This window comes from Propithecus coquereli, unplaced genomic scaffold (assembly GCF_000956105.1).
Source record: "Propithecus coquereli isolate 6110/MARCELLA unplaced genomic scaffold, Pcoq_1.0 Scaffold94, whole genome shotgun sequence".
Taxonomy (NCBI): domain Eukaryota; kingdom Metazoa; phylum Chordata; class Mammalia; order Primates; family Indriidae; genus Propithecus; species Propithecus coquereli.
The window spans coordinates 3,798,486-3,825,136 of NW_012155729.1; the positions used below are offsets into that span (position 1 = coordinate 3,798,486).

Below are 26,651 nucleotides of genomic sequence, written 5' to 3' on the forward strand. Positions count from 1 at the left end.
GGGCCTGGCCGGCCTCTTCATTTTCCTCACAGTGGGCAGGATGGAGGTTCAGAAGCTACTCGATGACTGAATAGCGCTCACACCTCAGTGTGATCTCCCCCCCACGCTTGATAGAGCTCGATAACACGAGCTGACGGGGCGTTTTTGATGCAGGGATGGGGGGTGTTCTGGAGCATGGAGCACTGTCGGGAGTGAGTTCACTGCTGAGAGCTGTGGGCACCTGGGAGGGTGCATGTGTGGATGGCTGTGGGCAGGGAACCCTCTTGCCCGGGCGTGCCGATGCCAGGTTGACAGGACCTGCAGGCGGGCACAACAGACCCGCCTGTGGGCTGCGGAGGGTGGGGTGGCTAAGCCCAGTGTTTGCTCCGGGGCGATAAGTGGCGAGATGACCCCTGAGCCACCCGAGTGACACCCAAGCATGTGACTAGCTTGAGGCCAGGCGCTTCCCTTAGCAAACTGAGATCGAAGTCCGTGGAAGTCCGTGATAGTCGTGACCGACTCAACCGTTCAGAGTAATCAGCTCTAAAATGTCTGTGATTAGCATGATTTTGGATGAATGGATGGTTAAATGGATGGATGAATGAATGAATGAGATTGCTAAGCCAGTCAGCATGAACCGCACGTCCCACAGACAGGCCTAAAGCAATCAGACTGACAGGGAAAAAATCACATTTTTTTCCTAACAGTAACAGTAGTAAGGCTCACGGTAGGTAGGACAGGAAAATATAAAGAAAGAAATCACCCGTCATCCCATAACAGAAGTGGCCATTGTTAACATTTCGGTTTCCTTCTGGTTTGTTTCCAGTATATGAGCCGATCGTACACATAATGTGTACGATTTTGCATTCTGCTCGCCTTGCTTTTAATGATCTTCACTAAGACGTTCTCCTCTGGGCATTACTTCTCTGGTGAATAACAGAATTGCAGAATGTGTCCCTAAAACTAAGACTGCCCTGATCGTGTGACAGAGGCTGACGCTGGCATTCTTTAAAAGATTAGAGTTGGGAAGCGAAGACAGAGGCTGGAAGAGAGATTTGCACACTCACCGTCGCAGCAGCTGTGTTCACAACAGCCATGGGGGGAGGCAACCAACCCACGTGTCCGTGGAGGGACGAGTGGATGAGCAGGCGTGGTGTGCCCACACCACGGGATATTATTCAGCCTTGCAGAGACGTAAATTCTGACACCTGCTGCAACATGGATGAACGTCTAGGACTTTATGCTAAGTGAAATGAGCCACACATAAAAGGACACGCACTGCATGATTCCACTCCTGTGAGGTCCCTAGAGTCAGGCCCACGGGACAGAAAGTAGAATGGGGGTTGCCAGGGGCTGGGGGGCGGGCATCAGGAGAGTTTGTTTCATGGGGACAGGGTTTCAGTTGGGGAAGATGACACATTCTGGAGACGGATGGGGGTGATGGTTGCACCACAGTGTGAGTGTATTTAATGCCACTGAGCCGTACACTTAAAAATGGTTAGAATGGTAACATTTATGTTATGTGTGCTGGGAGGGTGGCAGTGGGGGGAGGTGGGGAAGAGCAGAACTGGAATCGCCTGTGATCGTGACCAAGTGGCCTGGCAGCTACGGCTGGCCTGCGTGAGGACCAGGAGGGAAGAGGGCCAGTGTGCGGGGCGGCCTTTCAATCCTTGGGCTCTGTGGTTGGGAGAAGCAGGAGCTTCCCAAGTCGCAGGTGGACGCCTTTCTTCCCCAGGGTCTCCCGGGCCAGGTCTCCACACCAGCGCTCTGGGTTTTGCTTGAAAGTGCAAAGTGGCTGGCATAGCAGCGGGCGTCGAGCTGGCGGGCCAGAGACAGGGCGTTGGCTGGGCGATGCAGGTGGCCCCTTGGGCCCTGTCCCTCCTCTAGGCTTTTGCCACACCAGACTAAGCCTGGTTGTGGGGCCGGGGGCCAGTGGAGGAGGGAGGTGGGACTGCCTGTGTCTCGCTGTCTCAGCTGGATGGCACCCAAGTGCGGGTCAAGTTTGCTGTCCAGTCCAGCCCCTGGGGCCAGGGCCAGGGCCAGGAGGGCAGAGGGCTGAGCCTTGGCCAGACGGTGCAGTGCCTTTCCCAGCTCCCCAGGGGCCCCTCTTGCCTCACAGCAGGGGCAGCCGGAGTGGCTGTCAGTCCCCACGGACCCAGTTGTTGCCTCAGGTTCAGAAAGTGGCCATGGCCGAGCCCAGCAGGGCCTGGACTTCCAGAGCACGGTGCACAGACGTCCCCATGCACACTCGCACACACACGCACTCACACTCACGCATGCACACGCACACGCACTTCCCCAGCCTCCTCCCTAGGAGATGGAGTCCTCAGTGCCACATCTGCTGTGCCCCTTGGGGGGACTTCCAGGGGCTCTGGCTGCAGGGAATTTTCTCAGGAAACCACCTAGTAGTTTAGTATCCTAAGAACTTATCCAGCCTTCTTGTAGAAGGGCAACTCAGTTCTTCATTCTCAAAAACAAAACAAACACAAAAACCTCCCAGAGCCGCTGAATCGCTTGTCAGAAGCCGCGTGGGAAGGATGGCCGCACACGCGGCAGGCGCGCCAGCTTCAGGCCCGGGCTTACTCTAGACTCTGTTTTTCACTCGCAGATTCTCTCCAGGACATCTCCATGCTCCACTGCGGTTTCGTTTGCTAGTTGCTTCCTGTGCGTCTGTCCCTCTTTTCTCCACGAGGGATAAAATCCTTGCAGTCAGGCAGCACGGCCCAGTGGCGGCTCGGAGCGTGGCCGGCACCCAGACAGACGTGAGCATCACTGGAGAAGCTTCCAGAACGGGCACAGCCTGAGCCCGTCCTGGCCATTCTGGTTTCCTGGTCTGGGGGGCGGTTTAGTGTTGGGTGAGGCTTACGTGGCGCTGGTGTTGGAGACTGTTGGCCTCGTCTAACGTAGGGTCTAGTAGTCGGCTTCGTTTATTCTTTTTCTCCTCGCAGATTACTCTGCTAAGTAGCCTGGATCCCAGCCTATGGAGACCCAGACACAAAGAGCCTGATTTAAGTGGCCAGGAGGCCACATTCTTGCTTCCCATGCGGACTGTGGGAGAAGCAGCACTCAGGTGGCCGGAGCACAGGACAGAGGGTTTCCTGTGACCTTGAGACACATCCCTCTCAGCCCACAAGGACTCTAGTTCTCTCCTTTGTTCCCTCCCTTGCTTGCAGGATTACAGGAGGAACTGGAGTGTCCTCAGTAATCCATTTACAAGGCCCCTCGAGCTGGGCCTCTCTGCAGGTAGCTGACCTCCCCCACTCTACTCCTAAAGTGCCACCAGGGCGACACTCTAAGCCTAGCGAGTGGGGGTCAGACCTTTTTCTGAAAACAAGTTTGACAAGGGTGGAGGGAGCAGGCCATAAAAACAGGCCATCCAGGGGGCGGTGGTGGCAGAGGGAGCCCAGGTGTCCAGATGGCTCCACTCGGGTCTCAGCCACCTTCCGTCCGGGGCGCTGCACCCACGGTCCTCCTGGAGGCCCAGACAAGCCACTGGGTGGGGCTCAGACCCTCACCTGCTTGCACTAGATCAATATTCCTCCCCGCTCCCAGTTTTAAAGAACTTGGGACCGTCTCCCAGTGATGTAAAGTCTTGCCGATTGGGAAGGATGGGAGCCCGGCCCGGTTTTCTCGGCTCCAGGAGAGCAATGGGCGACCCTCTGGCTTCAGGGATGCCACGAGGCCAGGATATAAAGGTGTTCGGTGGTGGTGTTTTGGTAGTATACGATTTGAAGTAAAACTGTTTTGTTTTTGATTATATTGTTTATATTCGGAAGTTCATATTGGAATTTTAATCTATATATCCATGATATAGTCATCAGTTAGGGAATACTTTTGGCTGTACCAGCATACAAAACCAATGGCGGCTTCACCGAACAGAACTGAGCCCACGACCACATCCTGGCAAGTGCCCAGCGAAGGGGAGTCCTGCCGCGACTCATCCTGTGGATGGGGTGGAAGACAACTTCCTCCGAAATCGGGGGTCTCCGCCTCCCCCCATCTGCTATATCAAGGTTCAGTCAGCCCAGAAGAAGCTGGGAGTGGCTGCAGTCCTAGCGGTGAACAGCTTCTCTGCGTAAAGTGAAGTACGTCTTCACCTGTCTATATTTTGTAATTAACACACACTATCTGGCTTACTTTAGTTATGTAGGGAAATGTGAGTTTTTGACAGTAATTTCAAGAATGGCGCGGTACGTGTGGGTTGGAGCGTGAATGTACAAATATGGTTGGTTCTGTCTGAAGCGTGTCTTTGACCATACTGCTCAAAGCAACTTCAGTGTATCTTTTCTCACTCTTTTTATGATAAAAGACCATCTTTAGAAGGCGTTTGTTGCAAAGCGTGTTTTAGGAAAAGGCTACTATGGCAGACTGTTAGCATTCTCCCCGTGGTGGCAGATTCCTGGGCATTTGCTACCCCGTTTGCAGCTAGGGGTGGCGCCATGACGACTAAATCTGGCAAGTCAGACGAATGTGCAAGTGTTGCACAGGCTTCTGGAAAGTTGCCTCAAAAGTGAAAAGGTAGCACCTTTTTGTCCTGTCTTGCTTTCTCTACTGCCAGTAGCATCTCGGTGTCTAAACAGAGTAACGTGTACTGCATAACTTACAGTATGCTGCGTGATCCATAGTGAATGGTGAGATGGGAGAAGTTTCAGGCAGCTATTCTAGGCTACTTCTCTACTAATTACACGGGTTTCACCTGTGGTAGGCCTTTTGTTGCCAGCACACGGGGAGTCAGATTAGGTGTGTTTGTCCTTATCTTGAAGCATTGGTTTTTGAAATAACAATGTCCTGATTTGTCGTTCATTCAAGATTCGTAAATATTTTGATCAGAAGTCGTAGGTATGCAGCTTGCACATCCGAAGGAGGTCCTTTTGAGGTGAGTATGCAGAATTAGTACCATTTTATGCTCGGCATGAACTTTAACATTTTTGAGGTTTAACTCTTCGTTTTGAAAGAATTTCAGGCTTGCAGAAAAGTTGCAAATATAGTGCAAAGCGTGCCTGTTGCACTTTCACCCAGATTCTGCAAGTGTTCACGTTTTACGCTGTTAGTTTCATCATCCCTTCTCTCTTCCCTCTTTCCCTCACTCACTCCTGGTGTAGCTGTCTCTTCATCTGTCTACCCATCCATCCATCCACCTGCCCATCATCTCTGTGTCATCTGTATACAGAGAGAAAGAGGGAGAGAGAATATATTTATATGTGGATATATGTGTGTGTCTTTGCATAGAGACAGAGAAATACAAAATTTTTTCTGAACTTTTGAGATTAGATGCAGACATGATGCCTCTTTGCCCCTAAATACTTCAGAGTGTCCTCAAAACAAGGACTGTATCATGATCAAAATCAGGAGATCAGCATTGATCCTGTTCTATTTATGTAACATGCAGACCTTATTTAAGTCTCAGCATTGTTCCCACTAGTGTTAACTATTGATAGCAAAAGAAAGAACAACGTTTTGACTGACCCGGGGTTTAATCCAGGCTCTCAGGTTGTGGGGAGATCAGTTCCCTCTATGTAGAAGAGTCCTCACTCTTTCCTGCCTCCCATGGCCTTGGTGCTTTTGAAGAGTAGAGACACTGGTTGATGATTTATTTATTTATTGGCATTGATGTTTTAAAAACAATTAAAAATTTTTTTTAATTGTGGTAAGAACACATAACACAACAGTTACCACCTTCATCATTTTTAAGTGTACAGTTCAGAAGTGTGAAGTACATTCATGTTGTTGTGCAATGGAACATCAGAACTTTCTCATCTTGTGAAACCGAAACTCTGCACCCGTGAAACAAATCCTCATTTCCCCCTGCCCTGACCCTGGCAGCCACGGTTCTGCTTTCTGTCTTATGACGCTGACTACTCCAGTGACCTCGTGCAAGGGGAGCACACGGTCTTTGTCTTTCCGTGTCTGGCCTATTTCACTTATCATGTTATCCTCGAGGATGCCCCTCCTGCAGCACGCGGAGGGCTTCCTTCCTTTTTGGGCTGAGTAATATTTCACTGTCTTTATGTTCCACACTTTGCTTATCCGGTCATCTGTCGATAGACACTACACTGCCCCCACCTGTTTGCTGTTGTGAACATGCTGCCGTGGACGTAGGTGTGCACGTGTGAGATTCAGGCCACTTACTTCTTAGAATATCCCTCAGTGTGGGTCTGTGTGTTGCCTCTTTTGATTAGATTCAGGTTCTGAACGGTTGGCAGGAATACCTGAGAAGTGGTCATGGGCCCTTGAGCCCGGGGAGGTTAACTTGGACCACTTGCTGAAGGATGGAATCTGCCAGGTTGCTCTGCCGTGAGATTACAGTTGTTCCTCTTCTGAGTGATCAGTATTTTGCGGGGAGGTACTTTGAGACTCTGCAGGTATCTTGTTTCTCGTCAGACGTTCACCACTTGATGACTCTTGTGTGAAACAATTATTCCTATGGTGAGTACCCAGTGATTACTTACAAATTATATCACTCCTTCTACATCTGTGTGTTTGCATTGTTTTCTGAGGAGGAGCTTTCCCATCTCCTGCACTCATTCGTTCATTCTGTCTACATTTGGATGGATCCATGGGGTCTGGTGTTTCTCTGGGTTATACGCCATTATTATCTTTATTTTCTTGCTCAGATTGTACCAGATTTGGCCAGTGGGAACCCCTTAGAGCAGGCTCTTGTGTCTTTTTTGATGTATCCTCATCGTCTTCTCATTAACCTGTATTTGAACATCAGTGTTTCCTGTGATTCCCGTCTTCATTTTATTTATTTATTTTAGAGATGGGGTCTCACTTGAGCAGTCCCTGTGGCAGGGATTCACAAAGTACGATATGGGCTTCACACCCCAACTAGAAATACGTCTGTTTCAGTTTCCAGTTTTTTAATCAATAAATGCATTTTTAACAAATGTATCTTTAAACATTTTTCCTGTGGTAGCCTTTGGCGTCTGGCCTCTACACAGCTTGAAATTTATGTAATCTTATTTAGTTATTTCATGTATACCCATAATTAATCACTATGTAAAGACACCTATAATTCCAGCACTTTAGGAGGCCAAGGCAGGAGGATCGCTTGAGCCCAGGAGTTCGAGGCTGCAGTGAGCTGTGATGATGCCACTGCGCTCCAGCCTGGGCAACAGCGCGAGACCAAGGAATGAATGTCTTGCCCAGTCTGCAGCTCCTGCCACTGGACTACGCACGTTGGTCAAATGTATGACTAAATGCTGGGTCAGCGGATTTATACCCAGATTCTTCATACGGCAGTTCTTGACTCGAAGACTTTAAAACAGAAGAGAAGCCCTGAGATCATCCTGAACTTGAAGTGCAGACAAGTGTCTTCTGCAAAGTCACAGAGTTGCTGGGAGGCAGAGCCGGGATGGGGCTGAGGCCCCACAGAATCGTAGGGTCTTCCACGTGCGGGGCCAGTCAGAGGCCAGCTAGCTTGATTTGCAGCTGTTGTGAGAACCCCTCTGGAACGTTCTTGACAGTGGGCATCCGGCTGCTGCCGGGAATCGTGATGGGCCAAACATTTGCTGTCTCTCTGGCGCCTCTTGTCCACTGTACAGGAAGGGGCCTCCTTGTACCTCTGAACCAGCCTCAGATTTCTGTTCCTGGAGTGACACGATGTGAGACAGCTCCGCAGTTTTAGCAGGTGTTCATCTCAGTCCAGCTCTTTATCTGTCCCCCACGGGGGTGGCCTCTGCATGGCTCCACACCCTGATCGCCCTTCTCTGGAGGCGTATGTGCTTGTTAACGTCCTCCTCAAAAGGAGTCACAGAACTGAACACGCTCGGGTCTCACCGCCCGCGATCACGGACCATCCTGTCCTCTAATGGGAACACCACGCGTTGAGCCAGCTGGGGCAGGTTTCTCAACATGTAGTCGGCATCGCTGTCCAAAACCAGCATTTTTTTGGCTTGATTCGGCTCTATTTTTAGAATGTTTTCCACTGGGAGAAGGAAGAAGTATGAGGGGAACAGAGCAGGGAAGGGGGCCAGCGTTTGCCACCCCAGCGTTGCTCCACTGCGGGCGTCAGCACCGTGGGTCCGGCTGGACTTGCGACACGGAGCCTGTACCCTCCTGTCCTCAGCAGAACGTGATCTGGTTCCAGTTTCTGTTCTCCCCAGCCCTGGGTTAGGAGCATCAGTTGTTTTGAGGTTGACTCTTCCCCTCAGCCTCGAGTGTGTGTGCATGTGTGTGCACGTATGTTTCTGTGTGTATGTCTGTGCATGTGCGTGTGCTGTGTGTGCATGCATGTCTGCGTGTGCGCATGTCTGTGCATGTGTGTGCATGTGTGTGTGTGTGTATGTGTGTGTGTTGGTGGATGTCACTGATCCGGTGAGGAAGCCAAGGGGTGGAGACCAAATCGCAGGCCAGCCAAGATCAGAGGGAATCTATTCAGACATCTGAGTCACCCACTGGGGACCTGGTCAGTTAGAAAAAATGCCCATCTGTGGATTGGTTGAATAGTTTACAGTTTTTCCAAGAGCACTTTTACATCCAATTCAGTCTTCATAAGGCCCTTTTGGGGTAGACGGGCCTGCCAGCACCCTCGTTTACAGAGCACTTTGCAGCGAGGGGCTGTCTGTCCACCTCGGAGCCCTGCGGTTCCTGGAGGGTTCGCGGAAGTGGCTTCCGGCCGTGGTACTCGTTCTAGCTTAGCTGACTTGTTGCAGATGCAAACATCCATTCATCAGGCATATTGAACACCTCCTCTGTGTCCGTCACTGTGGTAGGCCCTGGTGATTCAAAGATGGACAGCTGTCCCTGTTGCTACGTTCTATAGTAATTACTGTCAAGTTTCTATTTGTATTTCATTGAGAACAACGGGGCCGTTGGGGAAGTATTGACAGAAGAGATGCTTAGAGACCACCCAGACACTCATCAGCAGATAAGGGAACAGGTGTGGACAGGGTCGGACCGGGACAGGGCCCCTGACACCCAGGCCACGTCCCCATCCACGCAGCCCGCGGTTTCTCTCCTGCCTTCCCGATCCCGCTGGAGAAGCTTTGGAGACCAGACAGCCTGGCTCGTCGCGGCCGAGTATCTCCCCTGGGTCAGCCAGAGCTTCCCAGGTGCTGCTTTTTGAGTCCCCGGCTGATTTCGGCATCTACCTTAGGTCTCAACATTGAGCTCTCCCTGGATCCGACTCTTTTGACATGAGGTGGGTTCACTTTAGTGGATCTCAGGGTCCCTTTGCTGGGGGGGCCACGTGGAAACCACGTTTCTGCTGCTCTAAAGTCCAGGAGCCGGCCCCTTTGCCCGAAGAATGCCTGTTTCGATGAACGTGGCAGCTGCTCACAGGCGTCCGAGGGTGAGCCGCTGTTGTTGGAAGGGGGCACAGGCTCGCTCTGCGTCCGGTGGCAGAATGAGAACAAGGGGGAAATTCCAGGGGGATCAGTTTGGCTCAGAGACAGTGACGCCTGCTAGCCCGTAGCGCTGGCTGAGGACGGAGCCCTCAGCTGGAGTCAGAAGCCCGAGCTCAGGCTGCCCGGGGGGGATCTGCCGGAAGGGATTGTCGGATTGGTGGGGAGCTGCCCTAGGAGCCACCCACAGGCGTTTGAGTGACCCCCTAACTTGTCCCCTTGCGCCGACCTAGATACAACGTACCCAGTGATGCACTTGGAGAGTCTTTTGCCTCGTGAAGGGGTGTGGCACCCGCCCTACGGCCAAGGCCTTTGCACCCGGGATTTGGGAGAGTGTCGTCAGGGCCTCAGGAGACCCTTAGACAGGAGACACGGGGTGGGGGTTCAGGGATTAGTAGTGGGCGTATCTCCCCTACCCTAGAATGGGTCTGTACCCAGAGCTCATCCATCAGTTTATCTGGGCCTCACTGCACGTCTGGGTTTTTCCCAGTCTCTCGTTGTTCATGGGTCTACAGAATATTGTCACTGAGACGTTGTCTGGCAAGAAACAAAGCCACTTGTGTTCTAGGGCATATTTCCACGGCTTCCCATGAAAAGAAGCAAGATGGAGGTGTCCGAGAGAGATGGCTGGCCCCTCAGTCACGACTCCTGGACACTGACTATACCTGCACGGGGCCACTGTGGCCCAGTGTCTTGTCCTCAGACCTTCCTCTTCAGAAGCGGGATGTAGGCAGTGCACCCAGAGAGCTAAGCTTGGGGAGACTGAGTCACCAGCCAAACTGGTAAGAGAGTGGTGCGTACACGCGATGTACTTCCGGGGCATCACAGCTGCCGGTCAGAGCAGGATGTTCAGGTGGGCTCGCCAGCGAGTTCCCTCTGCAGGAGGAGGCGGGTGGTGATTAGAGGCCGCAGGGCGCGGTGGAGCAGAGGAGGGGGGTTCGGGTTACCGTGCTGGCCGCTCTGGCAGAGCCAAGGCGGCCGGACACATCAGTTTCTCAGTGAATTTTCCACTTGTTCGCTGTCACGGCAGAGGGTGATTTTCCTGCAGCAGGAGGGGCCCTCCCCGCTTCTGCAGCCCGGTCACCGGTTCCGACATCCTGCTCTTTTTCTACCCTAGCTCCACCTCTTGTTTTCAAGCCTCGGAGAGGAATTTTCCAGAACAAAGCCTTCTGGCTCACCCTCCTCTTTTCGTTTCATAAGGACGGATAAACACCATTCGGGGGAGAGGACAGAAGGGAAGTTGAGAGCCAGCAGTTGAAGCTACAGCCGGGGCAGGGTGCCGCCTCAGGAGCTCTGCTTCCCGCCTCTTCCTCAGCCGGGACCCGCGGTTCCTGACCGCGTGGCTAGGTCAGGGTCCCCAAATCACCGCCTGCCTGTAGCCTGCTCTCAGCAGCAACCACACTCCCTAGACACGTCCTCAGTCAGCCAGCAGGAGTTAGTGAGCACCTGCTGTGGCTGACGCGGCCCTGGGCACTTGGGATGGAGACACCTGTGGATTTAGAAGGTCCCTCCCTGCCCCGGTGGGTCATAGTTCCGTTGCGCATTCTCCTCTGTGCCCGCCAGCGCTTGACTTTCTCAGCGTTTGAGCCTGGCTTTCCGCTGTTCCCCTCCTGACCTATCTGCTGAGCGCGCAGCGGTCCCACCTCGGCCCTCTGCTCCCGTGTCCTCCACCCGGACGGCTCTTCCCCAGACACCCGCCTGGGAGGCCGGCTCCCTCCCGTCCTCCAGGGCTGTAATACCAAAGTGGATCTCTGGATAATACTTTACATCCCGGCGTGTTGACGTGATAGTATCTGGGATATATTAGGGTTCGATGAAATCTATTCCTGAAATTAGTTTCACCTGTTTCTTTTTACAACTAGGAAGTAGTATGTTCTCTGCTGGTGGCTCCTAGAGGACAGAGCTGGTCTCGAGCTCATGGAAATGTCATTCTATCAGACACCTGCGGGAGGCAGCCATTCTGTAAAAATGCATTTCTTAACAATAGACACGTGAGATTCATCCAATAATCTGAGTGAAGATGGAGATACAGGGGTACAGTCATGTGTCGCATAATGACATTTTAGTCAGTGACAGGCCACATATATGATGAGGGGTCCCGTGATTATAATGGAGCTGAAGAATTCCTGTTGCCTAGTGATGGAGCCATCATGATGTCATAGCACAATTACTGTATTTTAAGAATAAATTTAGTGTGGCTTCTGTGTGCAGCGTTTATAAAGTCTACAGGAGGGTTCGGGAATGTCCTAGGCCTTCACATTCACTTGCCACTCACTGACTCACCCAGAGCGACTTCCAGTCCTGCAAGCTGCATTCACGGTAGGTGCCCTGCATAGGTGCACCATTTCTTTATCTTTTATACCACATTTTTACCGTGCCTTTTCTAAGTCCAGATATGTTTAGACACGCAAATACTCACCACTGTGTTACAGCTGCCTAGCGTATTCGGTGCAGCAACATGCTGTACAGGTTACAGGTTTTGTGGCCTGGGAGCGACACATATAGCCTAGGAGCGTGGTAGACGGTGCCATCTAGGTCTGCGCGAGTGTGCTCTGGTGGCCATAGCATTATGAAATCGCCTAACGATGCGTTTCTCAGAACACATCCCCGTGGTTAAGTGACGCATGACCGTATTTCCTTTTCTTCCTTTTTGCTTGACCAATAAATTAGGACATCTTAAAACCTTTGAAAAGTACACAAAAAGCCCAAGGCCGCCTCCACATTTTTTTTCTTTTTAAGTGCTAATTCAGTTTCATTTTATAAAACTGTTACTGGTATTTTTGGTTAAACTGACCTCACCGTAGTTGGAGGCGTGTGCCTCTGTCGTGCGTTCCTGGGAGGCAGTTAGGTGTGGTGAGCGTCTTGGAGAGGCTGTTCGTTGTTGTCTTGTGTTCGGAAGCACTGGACACTGTAGGGCCATTTGTAGGGTTTTAGTTATTAATGTTGTGATAGTTTCTTAAGATGATCCTCACTTGCACATTATAAATCAATACGTGTAACTCAGAGAACATCACCTAAAACACTTGGACCCCACATTTTGTGGTTAGCATTACCATTGGGAAGGAGATCGAACATTGTACTAATAGTTGGAAAGTGATTTAATTGGGAGAAACTCGAGAGAATACCAGACTTTCTGAAGATGTTGCTTTTTATTCCTCAGCTTATCCGCTATGTGATCACGGCAATTTATTTACTATTTCTGGGCCTCAGTTTTATCAGCACTATGGGAAAAGGCCAGCGTGTGTATGCGTGTGAGTGCCAGCGTGTGTGTGTTGGGAGACGCTGTGAAATTCCAAAGTGAATTCTTTATTTTTTGAGACAGAGTCTCACTGTGTTGCCCGGGCTAGAGTGCCGTGGCGTCAGCCTAGCTCACAGCAACCTCACACTCCTGGGCTCAAGCGATCCTTCTGCCTTAGCCTCCCGAGTAGCTGGGACTACAGGCATGCGCCACCATGCCCGGCTAATTTTTGTATATATTTTTAGTTGTCCAATTAATTTCTTTCTAATTTTAGTAGAGACGGGGTCTCGCTCTTGCTCAGGCTGCTTTCGAACTCCTGAGCTCAAACAATCCGCCCGCCTCGGCCTCCCAGAGAGCTAGGATTACAGGCGTGAGCCACCGCGCCTGGCCCAAAGTAAATTCTTAATTCTGCAAGGACCATCTCTTGCTTGGCTTTCTAGCCCCTGGTGCAACCGGCTGTCGGTGAATACTTGCTGCACGTAGAAAGAAATGAGAGATCTTGGCTTTTGGTTCTGTGTGTCCTTGGACTCAGTAGGAAAAAGCTGCAGGACAGTGGGATGGACGTGGAATTCCCAGTTGATCCGCTCCCAGTTACGTGCAAACAATATCCTAACATGGGCCTGCACTTGGCGTATTCTTGCCCCACCTAACACCTCTCTTTTAGGTCCCTGGTTTTATTCTGACACGTGGACATTTTCCCCTGTGGTCTTCAATGACAAGCCCTTGGGCATGGGAGCTGTTTCTTTGTCATAGCATGGAGCTTGGCATGAGGCCACGATGACAGCTATTACATCATCTCCTTCTCTTCCCTGGTGGGACCCACGATAATTGAGATTCCACCTGCAGCTTCTTCCCTGCAGTGTCTGAGACACAGCTATTGCCTGGGAGCATCTCATAGCCTCTGGGCACCACAGGAAGATGGACAGGCTGGCTCGTGTAGCAGGACAATGCACTTCTTAAGTTACCCTGCTTCGAACCACCTTCCATCTCAGGGAAAGACAGGCTCAGCATGAACCTCTCCGAGTCCCGACTGCACTCTATGTGACTGTCTCTTCTTTGTGTTGTTCTCAGTATGCAAATTGGTGACAAAGACTTACAAACTCATTGATATTCTCCCCCAAAATCTACGGAAAGCCAAGAAATGGACTCCCTCCCAAGTGAAAATACAGCCTGAGCTTGGTTCAGTTTTCTCAAGGGTGCAGGATTAGTGCAAATTCCGTTTGTATACGTGTGTCATTTGTAAGATGCACAGGTGTTGCTAACACATGCAAATCGCCACAGAGCTCCCTACTGCCTTTCTGTCCAGCACCCCCCTCCTTCCATGCCCGAGTCTGCACAAGCTATGCATTTTTCCCAGCACTTGAGCAAGCTGAGCTATCAGTGATTTTTTAAAAAACGTTTTATTTTGAAATAACTATGGACTCACAAGAAGTTGCACAACGGTACATGGAGTCCCATGAACCTTTCACCCAGCTTCCTCCAATGGCTACATCTTATGTGGCTGTGCTGAAATATGAAAAGCAGGACACTGGAGTGGGTGCAAGACTGTTAACTAGAGTACAGTGTGCCTGATTTGTAACATGCACCAAATATTTTGGAGCCATAATATAAAACTTGTATAACACAGCTCTCTCCTGCTGTTGGGAGAGGAGGCTGACAGGGAGCAGGAAACCCCCTCAAAGCTGTTACCTGCGTGATGCTGGATGTGCAGCACCTGCAGGCAGCTTCGGGAACCTGGTCTCGAGCTCAGGGGTGTCCTCAAAAACAGGAAAGGACCCCGGAGGTGGAGGGACAGGACTGGGCAGAGGAAAATGGAAACCTGCTGGAGCGTTTGCTGGGACTTTGAGTCCTGCAGCCAGAGCCAGGCTATGGGCGCAGGGCACCCTACTAATCCTCCCCCCCCTTAAATGAGATATTTAAGTCCACTAGACTGGAAAAAAAAGTATATGATATTTGTAGAAAATAAGGAATTTTTTTTAAAAAAGCCTTATTTTGTAGAGCAGTTTTAGGTTCACAGCAAAACTGTGGGCAAAGTACAGAGAGTTCCCCTCTGCCTCCTCCCCCATCCCATACACGCAGCCTCCCCCCCATCCACGTCCCCATCAGATGGTGACAGAGGAACCTACACTGACATGGTGTCATCACCCCGAGCCCACAGTTCGCTCTGGGGCGACTCTTGGTGTTGTGCATTCTGTGGGTTTGGACAGGTGTGTAAAGACATGTAGCCACTAGAGCACCACCCAGGGCAGCCTCACAGCCCGAAACCCTCTGCTCTGCCTCTTCCTCCCTCCCTCCCCCAGCCCCTGATTATTTATTTATTTATTTTTTACTATTTCCAGAATGTCACATAGTTGGACTCTTACAGTATGTAGCCGTTTCAGATGGGCATCTTTCACTTAGTCATATGCATTAAGTTTCTTTCATGTCTTTTCATGGCTTCGTAGCTCATTTCTTTTTAGTGCCGAGTTATTAATATAGTCCGTTGTCTGGATGCACCGCGGTTTATCCTTCACCTATCGAAGGGCCTCTTGGTTGCTTCCATGTTTTGATAATCACGAATAAAGTTGCTATAAACATCTCCGTGCAGGTCATGCATTGGTTTTTCGAGCCCGATGTCCCATCGTGTGGACCTCAGTTTCTGTTCCCATCCATGTATGAGCTACATGTTTTATGTAAAAAAATATTCCCCTCTGCCCTGTCTTTGGTGGATGGCGATGGGAGGGTTTTACTTGGTTCCATGTTTTACTTAGTGTCTCACTTCTCTCTTGCACACGTGCGACTTTTCACAGGAGCAAGTAATGACACTTGGGAGTCTAATTAGTGACTTCTGACTTCTCACAGCCTGCCCCAGCTTGTCACCTTCCTCTCTTTCTCCCTCCCTGGGAGGAGGTGGGTCCAAGTGTGGTTTGAAGTTTAAACCTGGCTATGGCTGGCACAGGAGCACAGAGGTGGGCTTGCTTTGGGGGCGCCGGGAAGGGTTAGGTGACATTGGTGGGTGCAGGGGAATGGGAAGAAATAAGGTCCCCCGGGGGGAGAAAACCACTCCCACCGCCCTGTCTCTGAGGCTGGACTGAGCTCAGCGATTCAGCCCTGTGAGCTCCCACCAGGCGCTTGGTAGGTTCTTCATACATGTTAGAGGATCATTTTAAATAACTTTCCTGCTATTATTGTCCTCATCGTACACGGCAAATGTCTTTTCTCTGCTCCCTGCTTCCAAACCGCTCGGTTGTTCTGGCTGAGACGGTCTGGATGGCAATCTGCGTGTCCTAAGTTAGGATTCCGCTCAGCATCCTGGGGTTGGGGGCCTTTAATGAGACCCGAGAGGGGACCTGCCGTCTGTGTCAAGTAGAGGAAAAAACCCCACAGAAGCAAACCCTGTTTCTAATTGGCTTTCTTCCTTGACCTCTAACCTGGTCTGGTGACTGCTCTAATCTCCACTCCCTTTACTCCTTCCCATAAAACAAGAGGGTCTCTTGATGTCTCCTCCTGTCTTTAATAGGATCTCGGTCCCGACTCGTAGAAGTCATCCATCTGCCCTAGGCTTAGAGTCCTTCCGGCTGTGAGAATGTCACTGTGTGAGGGGAATGTTCCCGTTCTTGGCAGTGTTTTCTGAAGGACTGTGTTAGTGATATCCAGGCTGGGACAGGGGAATTAATTGGTGAAACCTGGAGGGTGACGTTTGGGGTGAAGACGGGGCCATTAGCAGAACTAGGGGAAAGTTCAGAGCGTGTCTGCACCAGTCAACCGGAACCTCACGTTCTTGGAATACAGTTGCAGTTGGGTGGTTCATGAGCGATTTTGTGATGGAGCAAGTTTATCTCCCATGAGGACTCTCCCTTAGTTTACCTGGGGCTGTAAACGCTGCAAGAATTCTAGCTGGCCATTAAAGCAAAACAAAAATCCAGTGCTAATTCGTCCTTGTCCCCTGGGCATGGCCAGTTTGCACTTAGGGAAGCAGGAGGGGGATTGAGTTAACTTCCCTCCACCTGCGGCCTATCTGGTGCAGGAGACGACCCCGGGGAGGAATTCAGTCTCTGCGCTCCAGTCCCAGGAAAAGTGCCGGGTCAACTGCCTGGTGTCCTGAGAGCTGGCCGTTGGTCAGACGCGTTACTTAGGACAAGAGATTAAGTGCAGCCCCCGCCCCGGCGCCCCCTGAGCTGAAACCAACTGCGTGTTTGCAAACTTGGGGTGAGGGTGGGGGCTGTGCAGAAGAACGCCACCTGGTCCCCTTGCCTGGCCTGTAGTTGTGTGCAAAGTCTCGGGTGGGCAAGCAGCAAGCGCGCGGGGGCAGTGTCACTCGTTGCAGGGGTGCAGCCAGTCTCCGCGCGCACGGCCTGCAGCCCCCACGCCCCGATCCCGCGAGCCCCCGGGTGGGAGCTCTTCCCGGTGGTGGGGCCAGCCCGCCCACTCTTATTTCAGGAGTGGACTGGGACTGTCCCTTGGGCGAGCTAGGGTATTGCCTCTGGTATATGCTCCCGCTGCAGAAAAACAAGTCCAAATGCAATGCATCGGGTTTCCGAACAGCTGCCCGAGTGCAGAAACCGGACCGTCAGCAAAGCTGTCGGAGGGAGCGCCAGGGCGGGGCGGCCCCGGGGGCCCGGCCAGGTGGGCGCTGCTCGGCGCCGGGCCTCTGGGCGGGGCGGGAGCAGCCGTGGCCGCCGCCTGGGCGCGGGCGCCCTCCCTGCCGAGCATGCGGGACGTGAGCGACGTGTGGCTGCCTCGGCGCAGGGCTCGGCGCGCTGTGGGTTCCGCGAGCGCCGCCTTCGTGCCTCGGGTCGCAGCGCAGCCTGGGCCGAGCGTGCGCCCGTGCCAGGCCGGGCCGCGGCTTCGCCTGCTGCGAGCCCGCGGGTGTTGGGTCCCCGCGCCCCCGCAGCACCCCACAACTTCCCCGAACGGCCTCCACTGACGGCACTCGGGTCACGGGCCGCCACCGCTGCAAACGTTGGGCACCCGGCAGGAGCGAGGGCGAGCGCACACCAGGGCGAGGGAGGCTGCCGGGTGCACAGGGTGAACGGCATAAATTTTAGCGGTTTGCAGGATCAGGGTGCCGCCCCCAGTAGTTATTCCGGGCTTATAGTCAGGAAAAGAACTGCAGGTCGGAACGGGGTCTAGTTTAATTCACTTTTCTACTCGGCGAGAGAGGTTTATTGAGTGGTGTCCACGGGGAGTGGGAAAACCAAGATGCGTCCCCCTCTCGTTCTCTTTTAAGCCCCGGCTTTCCGCCCCCTGCTCGTGCCCAGCCCGCGGGCCTCCCACGGTCCGGCCTAGGGGCAGGAGAGGGGAGCAGCACTCAGTGGGCGGGGTGAGATCAAAGGACCAGGGAAGCCCCCTCCTCGCGGGGGATGGGGGTCGTGGCGCGAAGGCCCACAGGTGTCGAGGAGCGGCTCTGGCCCGGGTCCTCCCCTGGGCTCCCCTGCCTCGGAGCACGGGTCAGGAACGCAGGGCCCGGGCCCCACTGCTGGAAAGGCGAACCGTAGTGCGCATCTTAACCAGCGTCCCGGGGGATTTGGCTGGGGGTCCGTGGACCACGCGGGACGGCGCCGCGCCGCCGCTCTCCTCCGGCACAGTTGGGGTGGGGGAGTGGAATGATCCGGGAAAGCTGCGCGGGCGCCCTTAGGGCACGACAGGGGCTGGGAGCGGCGCGAGGACCGGTGGCCCCCGCGCAGAGCGTCTCGGAGGCCCGGGCTGCGCTTCCGCCCGTGGCCCGCAGGCGGCGCCAGCAGGCCGCCCGCGCCGCCGCCCCACGTGGAGGGGGCTGGGGCAGGGAATGCGGCCCGCCCCGGGCTGACGCGCGCCGGCTGCCGGCCGCCACTCTTAAAAGGCCGGGAGGCGCGCTGGGCGGCCCAGCAGAGCTGGAGAGAAGACGCGCGAGCCGGCGGCGGAGCCGGCTGTCACTGCGCCCGAGCATCCCGGCTGTCCGTCGCGCACGAGCGCGCACCTCGCACCAGCGCCCCCCGCACCCCGCGCCCGGTCTCCGCCGCGCACGCCGATCCCCCTGCCCCAGCCCGTCTCCCCGAGCCGCGCCGGCGCCCGCACCCCTCCGCGCCTTTGTTCCGGGGCCGCCCTCCGCCCCACGCCGGGACCCGGCCGCCCGCGCAGCCGCGAAGATGCCCCTGGAGCTGACCCAGAGCCGGGTGCAGAAGATCTGGGTGCCGGTCGACCACCGGCCCTCGCTGCCCAGATGTGAGTGCGCCGCGCGGGCTGGGCCATTGTGTGGGGCCCTTTGTGCCGCGCCCCGCTGCGGGAGGCGCCCGTGCGGGTCGGGCCGGCGGGCGGGGGCGGGGGCTGCGCCTCCCGGGACGGGCGACAGGGGCGCTGTGACCCGGCCGCCGTCGCTGCCCGCCGGCCCGGAAGCCGCGCGCTCGGGGAGGGCCGCCCGCCCCGACCCCCGCCCGGCGGCCCACTTTGGCCCGGGTCCCCTTTGCGTTCGCGCCGGTCCCTGCCTCCCCGTCTGTACTCGCATCCCTCTCTCCACCTCTGTAGGTTTCTGCCTCCTTCCTGCGTATTCCTCCTCTCTCGCTCCCCGTGTACTCCTCTCTTCCTCCCTCCGTGTTTCTGTCTCTTCTCTCTAGATACGTATTTATATTTTCTTCTATTTCTCTCTCCTCTCTCTCCTCTATATTTCTATCCGCTGTCTTTTAACTTCTCCCTATTCCCATCTCCCCTCTTCCATCCCCCCGCCCCCTAGCGACATCGGGGTGCTCGTGCTGGGGGCGCCGGGAGAGCCACCCGGAGCTACACCTTTGCCCTCGGTTTTGGGGAGGGTCGGTGGGTTGGAGACTGCACGGTTGACGGCGTCTCGCGCCTTGGGCGCACACCCTCCGGGTGCTCGGAATTTGCGGTCAGTGCCCCTCCCCGCCCGGCCCCGCCGGTCGCCCCCCACCCAGGTGAAAGCGCAGGAAGGCGACGCCGCCCTCCCAGGTAACGATCCGGGCGCCCATCGGCTGGACAGGGGCCAGCTACCTGTGGGGTTTCGCTCTGGCCAGGACGTAGCCCGAGAGATAACCGTGGATCCAGGTGCAAACCTCGTGGCATCAGGTCATCTGAGGGCACCTGAGCGCCAGGCGGCTGGCAAGACTTCTCTGCTGCCACGTTTCTCAGGACGGCCCCCCGGGGACGTGACAGCTCCCTGGATTCTTGCCGGGTCTGGGTCTGAATCACCAGCCTCGCCCAGACCTGCCCCAGAGGCAGAGGCCCCCCGCGGTGCACCCTGGGTGGGACGTCTGCCGGTCCACTCTGCTGAGCCTGCAGGTTCTAGGGGAGCCCGCAGGAGACCCCTTCTTGGCAAAGTAGCCCAGGGCTGGGGGCTTGGCAGGTGTGCTTCTTGTTCCCTGGCCCTTCCTGAGGTGCTTACTAAACCCACTCTCTGCTTGTCTTTGTGTAAAACCTGTGCATGGTGTGAAATGCAGCCCTTTAACCCCCCTGGGGAGGTTTGCCCAAGGCCAGATGCAGAAACAGCCCACCCCCACTTTTGAGTTTTGCATAAAACAAATATTATCTATAGAGCACCTTGTAAACTGCAGTTGATCACACAAATACGGGTTGATCCTGTACATATACAGACATAAGTACGTGTGACCGTATGCGTCTACACACACTTGTCCCCCAAGGGACAGCTGGCAAGAGTGTCCCGAGTGAGTGTCTGATGGCATGGAGATTGGTTGGCATGAGCTCAGTAGTAACTCTGAGGGACTCCAGCGTGCAGCCAGACGCCCTTCCTCCAGGCGTCAGAAACTGATCCCCTAGACTCCGGCAGCCTGCACGTCTCACACGCAGAGGGGAGATTGCGAAGAGTCCCTGTCAGACCCATTCAGAGCTGGGATGGGGGGGGTGCTGCTGGCTGAAGCTGATGGATTAAGTCTCCCGTCCCGCCCACTCTCGGAATCCCTGTTTGGGGCTCCGGGTGTAGTCTCGGACACATTCCTCCTTGTAAAAATAACCGCTGCCTGAGATTACTCGTCCTTAAAGTGGGGGTGTCTTTCTCAGTTTATGTAGTCACATTTGTCTCTTACTGGAATGGGGGGAAAGAGGATATTTCTTGGCAGGTTTCCGGAGACCCTGCCCTCCCTTCTCTAAAGGCATGTGGAACACTGGATGGGGTTTCTTTCTCCTGGACTTGTCACCGTCTTTATAAGTGGTCTGGGGCGGTGGCCATTATTATTCGCAGACAAAGCGGTGAAGCCGCAGCAAGAATCGAGTTGCATGCTTCTGCTTCTCAAGCATGTGAGTGGGGCCCTGTTGCTGCACCCACGTGTACATGTGTCTTACAGAACCTGCAGCTTCCTTCCTTCAGTTGCAACCCATAATTCAGGGAGACCTACTGAATTTATCATCAGAATCAGTAGGAAGTGAGTTCTTGGCATTCAGGAGCTGGCTGTCCTTTGTCCTCGTCATTACTAAAAATCAAAAGCCTCTGTGTCCGAGTCCTGTCTTAGTTGAGTGAGTTACGTATCCACTCAGAACCTCAGTTTCCTCGTCTGTAAAGTAGGTTATTGTCCCATCTCCTGGATGGCACTGGTAAGTCCCAAAGACAGTGCTTGGGACTTAGTAGGCGTTAAATAAATAGTCGTCATCAGGAGGGCAAAGGGGGCATTGCTAGGGATCAGTGCTGGTTGTTGTGAACAGCAGGAAGAAAAAAGACGGCCTCTTAAAGCACTGACTTTTTTTCCCCTTAATTATGGTGGAATGGGACGAACTGCCAGTTTGTCCTTGCTCCGGATTCAGATACTCAAATACTGACAGGAAGATTTTCATCTGGGCTGGGGCAGCACGCACTGATAGTATTCTAGTGTAAAGAAGACAGGTTGGGTGGATGTTCTAGAGAAATCCCTAATGCGTCCTTGGTGGCCCCTGCAGTTTACAGCAGTGATTTTCGGCACCAGCCACACATTAGAATCACTTAGGAGAGATTTTGCGGGGAGGGGACAAAAAACCTATACGGGAACCGGGAACCGGGAACCAAGGCAGAATTGCCCCAGGAAGTGGTGAGGCCAGGCTTCGAGCTGTTTGCGTGGCTCTGGGCCCTTCCTCATCACCATGGAGCTGTTGTGTTGCCTCCCAAGATTGTCGCTGGGTCACTGTGATGCCTAGTCCCTCAGTGTTGCTGGCTGAGACCACACGGGGTTGCGAGGGCTGCTCATTAGGCGTGGGGTTGCTCAGAGGTGAGATTGCTTGGACATTAGTTAAGATGTGCGTGCAAAGTGATGCCTGTACGGGGTGAGCACGTATATGGTGACCGGGGAGGAGTGCAGAGGCGCTTTTGAAAGAGGTGCGGGTTACCTGCATTGTCCCCGCCTCGCGGAGGCAGGCTCACCGAGATGTTGGCGCTCCATGTTGCCTAAGCGGGCTTTGAGGGAGGGCTGCTCTGTGATGCCAGGGGAGAGTTTGTGCCCAGTAGACAGCCTCGTGTCCTGAATCGCCTTCCGTGCTGGCATCCCGGTCTCCCCAGGGCCAGGCACGTGAAGCCTGTTCTCGCGGAGACCTCCTTCGGGTGGCTGTGTGGAATTGCAGGGTCAAAGCAGGTGTTCTGTGCGGCTTTGATTTGCCCTTGCCTTGTGGGAGTGGGTCCAGGTGGTTACTGTAGGTGGGCGGGCACAACCTCCATTCCCTTAGGCCATCAGAGTGGGCCCTTCTTGGTCCACAGCACTCTGTCCGTTATAAACAGCCCCTTCCATTTTTTCCTCTTGGACTTGTAATCGAAGCATGACTCACTGACTTGTAGAAAAGAACGGAAATGCTGTAGCATCTTCCTCTGGTTAGCATCCCGCACAGCCCCTGGGTAGGAGGAGGCTTGCAGGAGGCGTGGGACCCGCAGCAAAGCGTCTTGCCAGTGGTTTATTTCCCAAGGACGAGTTCTGGGCACCAGTGGGGGGCTGCGGGCCGCCGTCGAGTGCCTGCATCTGTCCCCGTGTCGCACATTATCAGAGAGGTTAGCACCTTAATCGGGGAGGAGAACAGGAGGTGGAACCCGGGGTGCCAGACTCTCAGCTGCGCTGTGACAGGGACCGCGGCTGGCGTGCTCTCCAGCTGGCCTTCTGGCTTCCATGTGGCCTCCTGTGCACGACCGAGGGTCCCAGAAGAAGAAACTTGAGATGTGCTGTCCGTTTGCAAAAGGGGTGGAGGATGACAGAATAAGACTCCAAGATTTGGTCAAAAGCCTTTGTGGTTTCCTCATCTGCTGGAGACCCGCAGGGTGGGGACAGACCTCGAGGCCCAGAAAACGAAGGTGTAGGCAGAGGCTCTGATACTCTGATATGCAGAGGAAGGGCGCGGTGGTTTATTTGGGTTTGAAATTCAGCTTGAACTTTTGCCCTAGGCTGTTTACTCTGCTGTGTCTATGCTGTTTTGTTTTTTCCCTCCCAAAGTGTCTCCTGCCAGAGCAGATTTGTTCCTACGGTTAGTGGAGAGACATAATCCCTGCTTTGATAAGTCAATCAGCTTCTGCCTCTGCCTCCTTGGCGCAGTTCCAGCGGAAGTGTCGCATGCATGTGCTCAGCCGTGCATGCGTGTGTGCCGTCTTTGCGTGTCTGGGTGCTCTTAGGAGCAGCGCGTGGTGGGGGACGCCTAGTACAGTGGGGTGGGGCGGGGGGGACCACTGGCCTGGGGGAGGGTCTGTGGGTGGGTCGTTTCCTAGCACAAGTGAGGAACTGTGAGCAGGTGCTGCTACTTTTCTGACGTGTCAACTGCAGCTGCCAGCATGACCCTGGACACGTGGGAGGCTGTCTCTGCACACCCTGGGGACATACAGAGGCCCCTTGTGCTTTATTTGGGCCACTGGGTGCTCCTCATCCCCGGCTCGCCCTGGGCAGCAAGAAGCTTCTGTTTTCGAGGAACCTGTTTGTCCCAGGGCCATTGGAAGCCGAGGGAATGCCAGCCGAGGGCTCTGACCCTCTGCTGGCCTCTCTGCTGCCTCCCTCTGCCTGCTGAGAAGGTCGCAGTGGTCCCCCAGTGTTAACCAGGAGACAAAGGCCCTGTGTGTCACACCTGCTACACCAGCCCGGGCTCCAGGTCTGGGAGGCAGATCCTGGCATTGCAGGGAGGTGTTTGGACATTGACTTCAGTTCGGGACCGTGCTGGGGTGTCCAGCCTGAGGAGGGGCTTCCTCTTCTGAGTCGGGGGGCCTGTCTGTGGGGTGGTGGCTCTCCCCTGTCCCCACAGCCCCCAGCCCAGGCTCTCTGCTCATCAGAGCCTGTGTGCGGGGTGACCTCTGCCCGGCTCTGCGGTGCGGCTTTCCCAGCTCTCCCTGCAGGCCAGGCGCCTGTGCCCGCGAGTGAGGATGGCGCTGACCTTGGCGGCCAGGGGGTGTGGGCGGCACTGCCCGGGCTAGAGTTGGCAGGTGGCCTCTGGCTCATGAGCTGGCTTGTCACTGGGATGCGAGAGTTGCCGGAGAGTCTCGGGCCAGGCGGCAGCCAAGGAGGCACTGGGCGTTCGGTTTCCAGGATGGGCTGCCTTTAGCTGCCTTCTGAAAAGCCTCCCTCCCGGTGTCTTGTCTTACTGGGGTTCAGAGGTGCAGGGGACAGTTCTTTAGCAGGGGAAGCCAGGAGGGAGCTGGCAGGCAAGAGCATCTCTGGTTTCCCAGCGAGGCTCAGGGGTGGGGGATTTACCTGTCCCCTGGGTAGGGAGTAGCATTCTGGGTCCCTGATCTACTTTCATTTGATAAACTCTTACTTTTAAAAATTGCCCACAGAGCAAATTTTTTTTAAAAAAAGACCGCCCAGACCTCCTGTGCGGAGGTTTGGAAGTGATGGTTGTCTCTCTCTGTCTCTCGCCCTCAGGGCCCCGGCTCCCACGTCCCAGCCCACGCGCCCCTGGCCTGTGTGTTGAGTTTGGCCCCCAGCCCCTTGTGCGAACCTCTCCCCCATCCCCCGTTAATCTCACAGCCCTCTTCCCCTAGCCTCTCACCTGTGATGACCTCGCCCCCCCACCCGCATGCCGGCGTCCCTTCCCCACGCCCAGGGGCGAGCCGCTTCCACTGTGGTGTTAGCAGCCAGGGGCCCTGCTGGTTTAGGGCCCTGGTATCAGGTTGGGGTTTTGGGACTGGGACTTTCTTTGTGAGTTGAACCTGACAGCGACGTGTGACTGGGGGGCTCTGGCCGTAGGCAGCCGTGGTTCCGTTGGATGATAAAATGCCAAGGGCTTTGGGATGGGGATGAAATACAAACTTCGGTGCCCAGTGGCTGACCCTCTTCTCTGTCGCTCTCCCCAGCCTGTGGGCCGAAGCTGACCAACTCCCCCACGGTGATCGTCATGGTGGGGCTCCCCGCCCGTGGCAAGACCTACATCTCGAAGAAGCTGACCCGCTACCTCAACTGGATCGGCGTGCCCACGAAGGGTGAGGGATGCCAGGGCCGGGGCAGCCCCACGCCAAGTGCCGCGGCTGCCGGTTCTCGTGGCAGGACCGCTCCCGGGTGTGTCCGTCCCTGCATGCTGGGGTCCGCGCCTACCTCCCACCCAGCCGGGTCCCTGCCACACTCTGTCCGTGCCCTGCCTTTTCTGTTGTTTCCCCCAGTGGCCATTCTCCTCTTTCCTACGCCCCTAAATCCTACCCAACTCATACGTTACCTCCTTCGTGACATTCTTTCTCTGGCCACCTCGCGCAGTGCGAGTCTTTTCCTTTAAGTTCCCGTCGCACTCGGGTGACATCCCTGTGCCGGCAGGTGACGCGCTTGTGCATCTCTGCCTGGTCTTCTTGACCCTGTGGGGTGTGTCTTGAGCGTGGGAACTAGACTTTATATTTGCTGTCACCCACCGTGCCCAGAGCAGAGCCAGGAACTATGAAACGTGGTCCCCGGCCACTGCAGGAGGACAGCTGCCGTAGACCGGGCAGAGGGCGTGAGACCCCATTCGCTCTTCGACGCTGTTGGTGGAAATGGTTGTCCCTGTTTTCTATACACCCATGGCCACCCCCATTCCTACAGTCTTGGTCTCTGGTCTGTGAGGTCGTAAGACTGGGATTGGAGACTGGTCAGGCCGTGTGGCTCGGCCTGGGGGAGCTGGGCTGCTCCTTCCTGCTGTGTCCGGCGGTGGTGGTGACGCCGCCGTGAGTCCACACTGTGGCTTCCCTGTCGCTTCCTCATCTCATTCGAATCAGCGCCGGTTGGCCAGGTGGCTCTTCTTTGGTTGGGACTGTGAGTTGGCCCTGTCCCCCCGCCTGGCCATCCACGGCTGTCCTCCTCTTCCCGTCCGCAGTGTTCAACGTGGGCGAGTACCGCCGCGAGGCCGTGAAGCAGTACAGCTCCTACAACTTCTTTCGCCCCGACAACGAAGAAGCCATGAAAGTCCGAAAGTAAGGAAGGCTGCGTTGCGTGGAGGCCTCCGGTTTGGGCTGGCTCTGTTCACGAGCCAGTTCTGTAAGAGCAGGCGGACGCTGGCCTGCGGTGTGGCCGTCAGAGCCGGCCGGCGGGGTGATGGGTCTCTTGTCCTGAGACTCACTGCTTCGACCTGTCCCCCGATGGTCTAGCTCAGCTGGTGTCAGCTCAGCAGCGACCACCTCTCGCTGAGAGTGGGTGAAGTCCTTTTCATCGGAAGCGCCTGTTTACGTTTGAAAAGGACTTTGCGTTGAGCACAAGTTGGTCATGAAACCCTTGCGTGACCGTGTTTAGACCTAGCTGAAAGTTTGAGTCACCTGGTGGGCTGGTAAAGCCCCCGATGCCAGGCCAGCTTGGGGAGACTTTGTGGGTGGCTCTGGGCTCCCCAAGGGCACGGTTCCCCAGACACCAGCACCACGCCGGGCCTCAGGTTGGAAGCCTCTGGGCCCGAGGAGGCCCGGCCAGCCCGGCCCGGCATGGAGCACTTTGGACATAGCGTGGCCAGTGGCTCTGTCGCCGCTTGTGATGGGGGTGCTTGGGCCTCCTGGGGGACAGGCTTGTGCTGACTTGTGGCTTCTCTTTCTGCGTGCTGCAGGCAGTGTGCCTTAGCTGCCTTGAGAGATGTCAAAAGTTACCTGGCAAAGGAAGGAGGACAAATTGCGGTAAGTCTAGGGGATGCAGCCGGCTCGGTCTCCAGTCCCATAGCAGGGGGGTGATGGCCTTGCTGGCCTGGGCAGTGCCAAGAGCCATCGAGGGGCGCTAGAACAGGGACACGTGCCTCTG

At 55.0% G+C, this 26,651-nt stretch overlaps 1 protein-coding gene across 5 annotated transcripts in view; it reads left to right on the top strand.

Annotated features, from left to right (window-relative positions):
* The window catches only part of PFKFB3 (6-phosphofructo-2-kinase/fructose-2,6-biphosphatase 3), a 73,938-nt gene that overhangs the window by 30,350 nt on the left and 16,937 nt on the right, over positions 1 to 26,651 (top strand). For 3 of the 5 annotated variants that reach the window (XM_012664935.1, XM_012664938.1, XM_012664937.1), the window contains exons 1-4: positions 18,550 to 18,744; positions 24,767 to 24,892; positions 25,750 to 25,846; positions 26,464 to 26,530. In XM_012664935.1, the coding sequence (XP_012520389.1) occupies positions 18,669 to 18,744; positions 24,767 to 24,892; positions 25,750 to 25,846; positions 26,464 to 26,530 (366 nt within the window). In that variant the 5' untranslated portion in view covers positions 18,550 to 18,668. Of the gene's footprint in view, positions 1 to 18,534; positions 18,745 to 24,766; positions 24,893 to 25,749; positions 25,847 to 26,463; positions 26,531 to 26,651 lie in introns of those variants that run through there. The other 2 variants (XM_012664939.1, XM_012664936.1) reach the window with 2 other exon arrangements.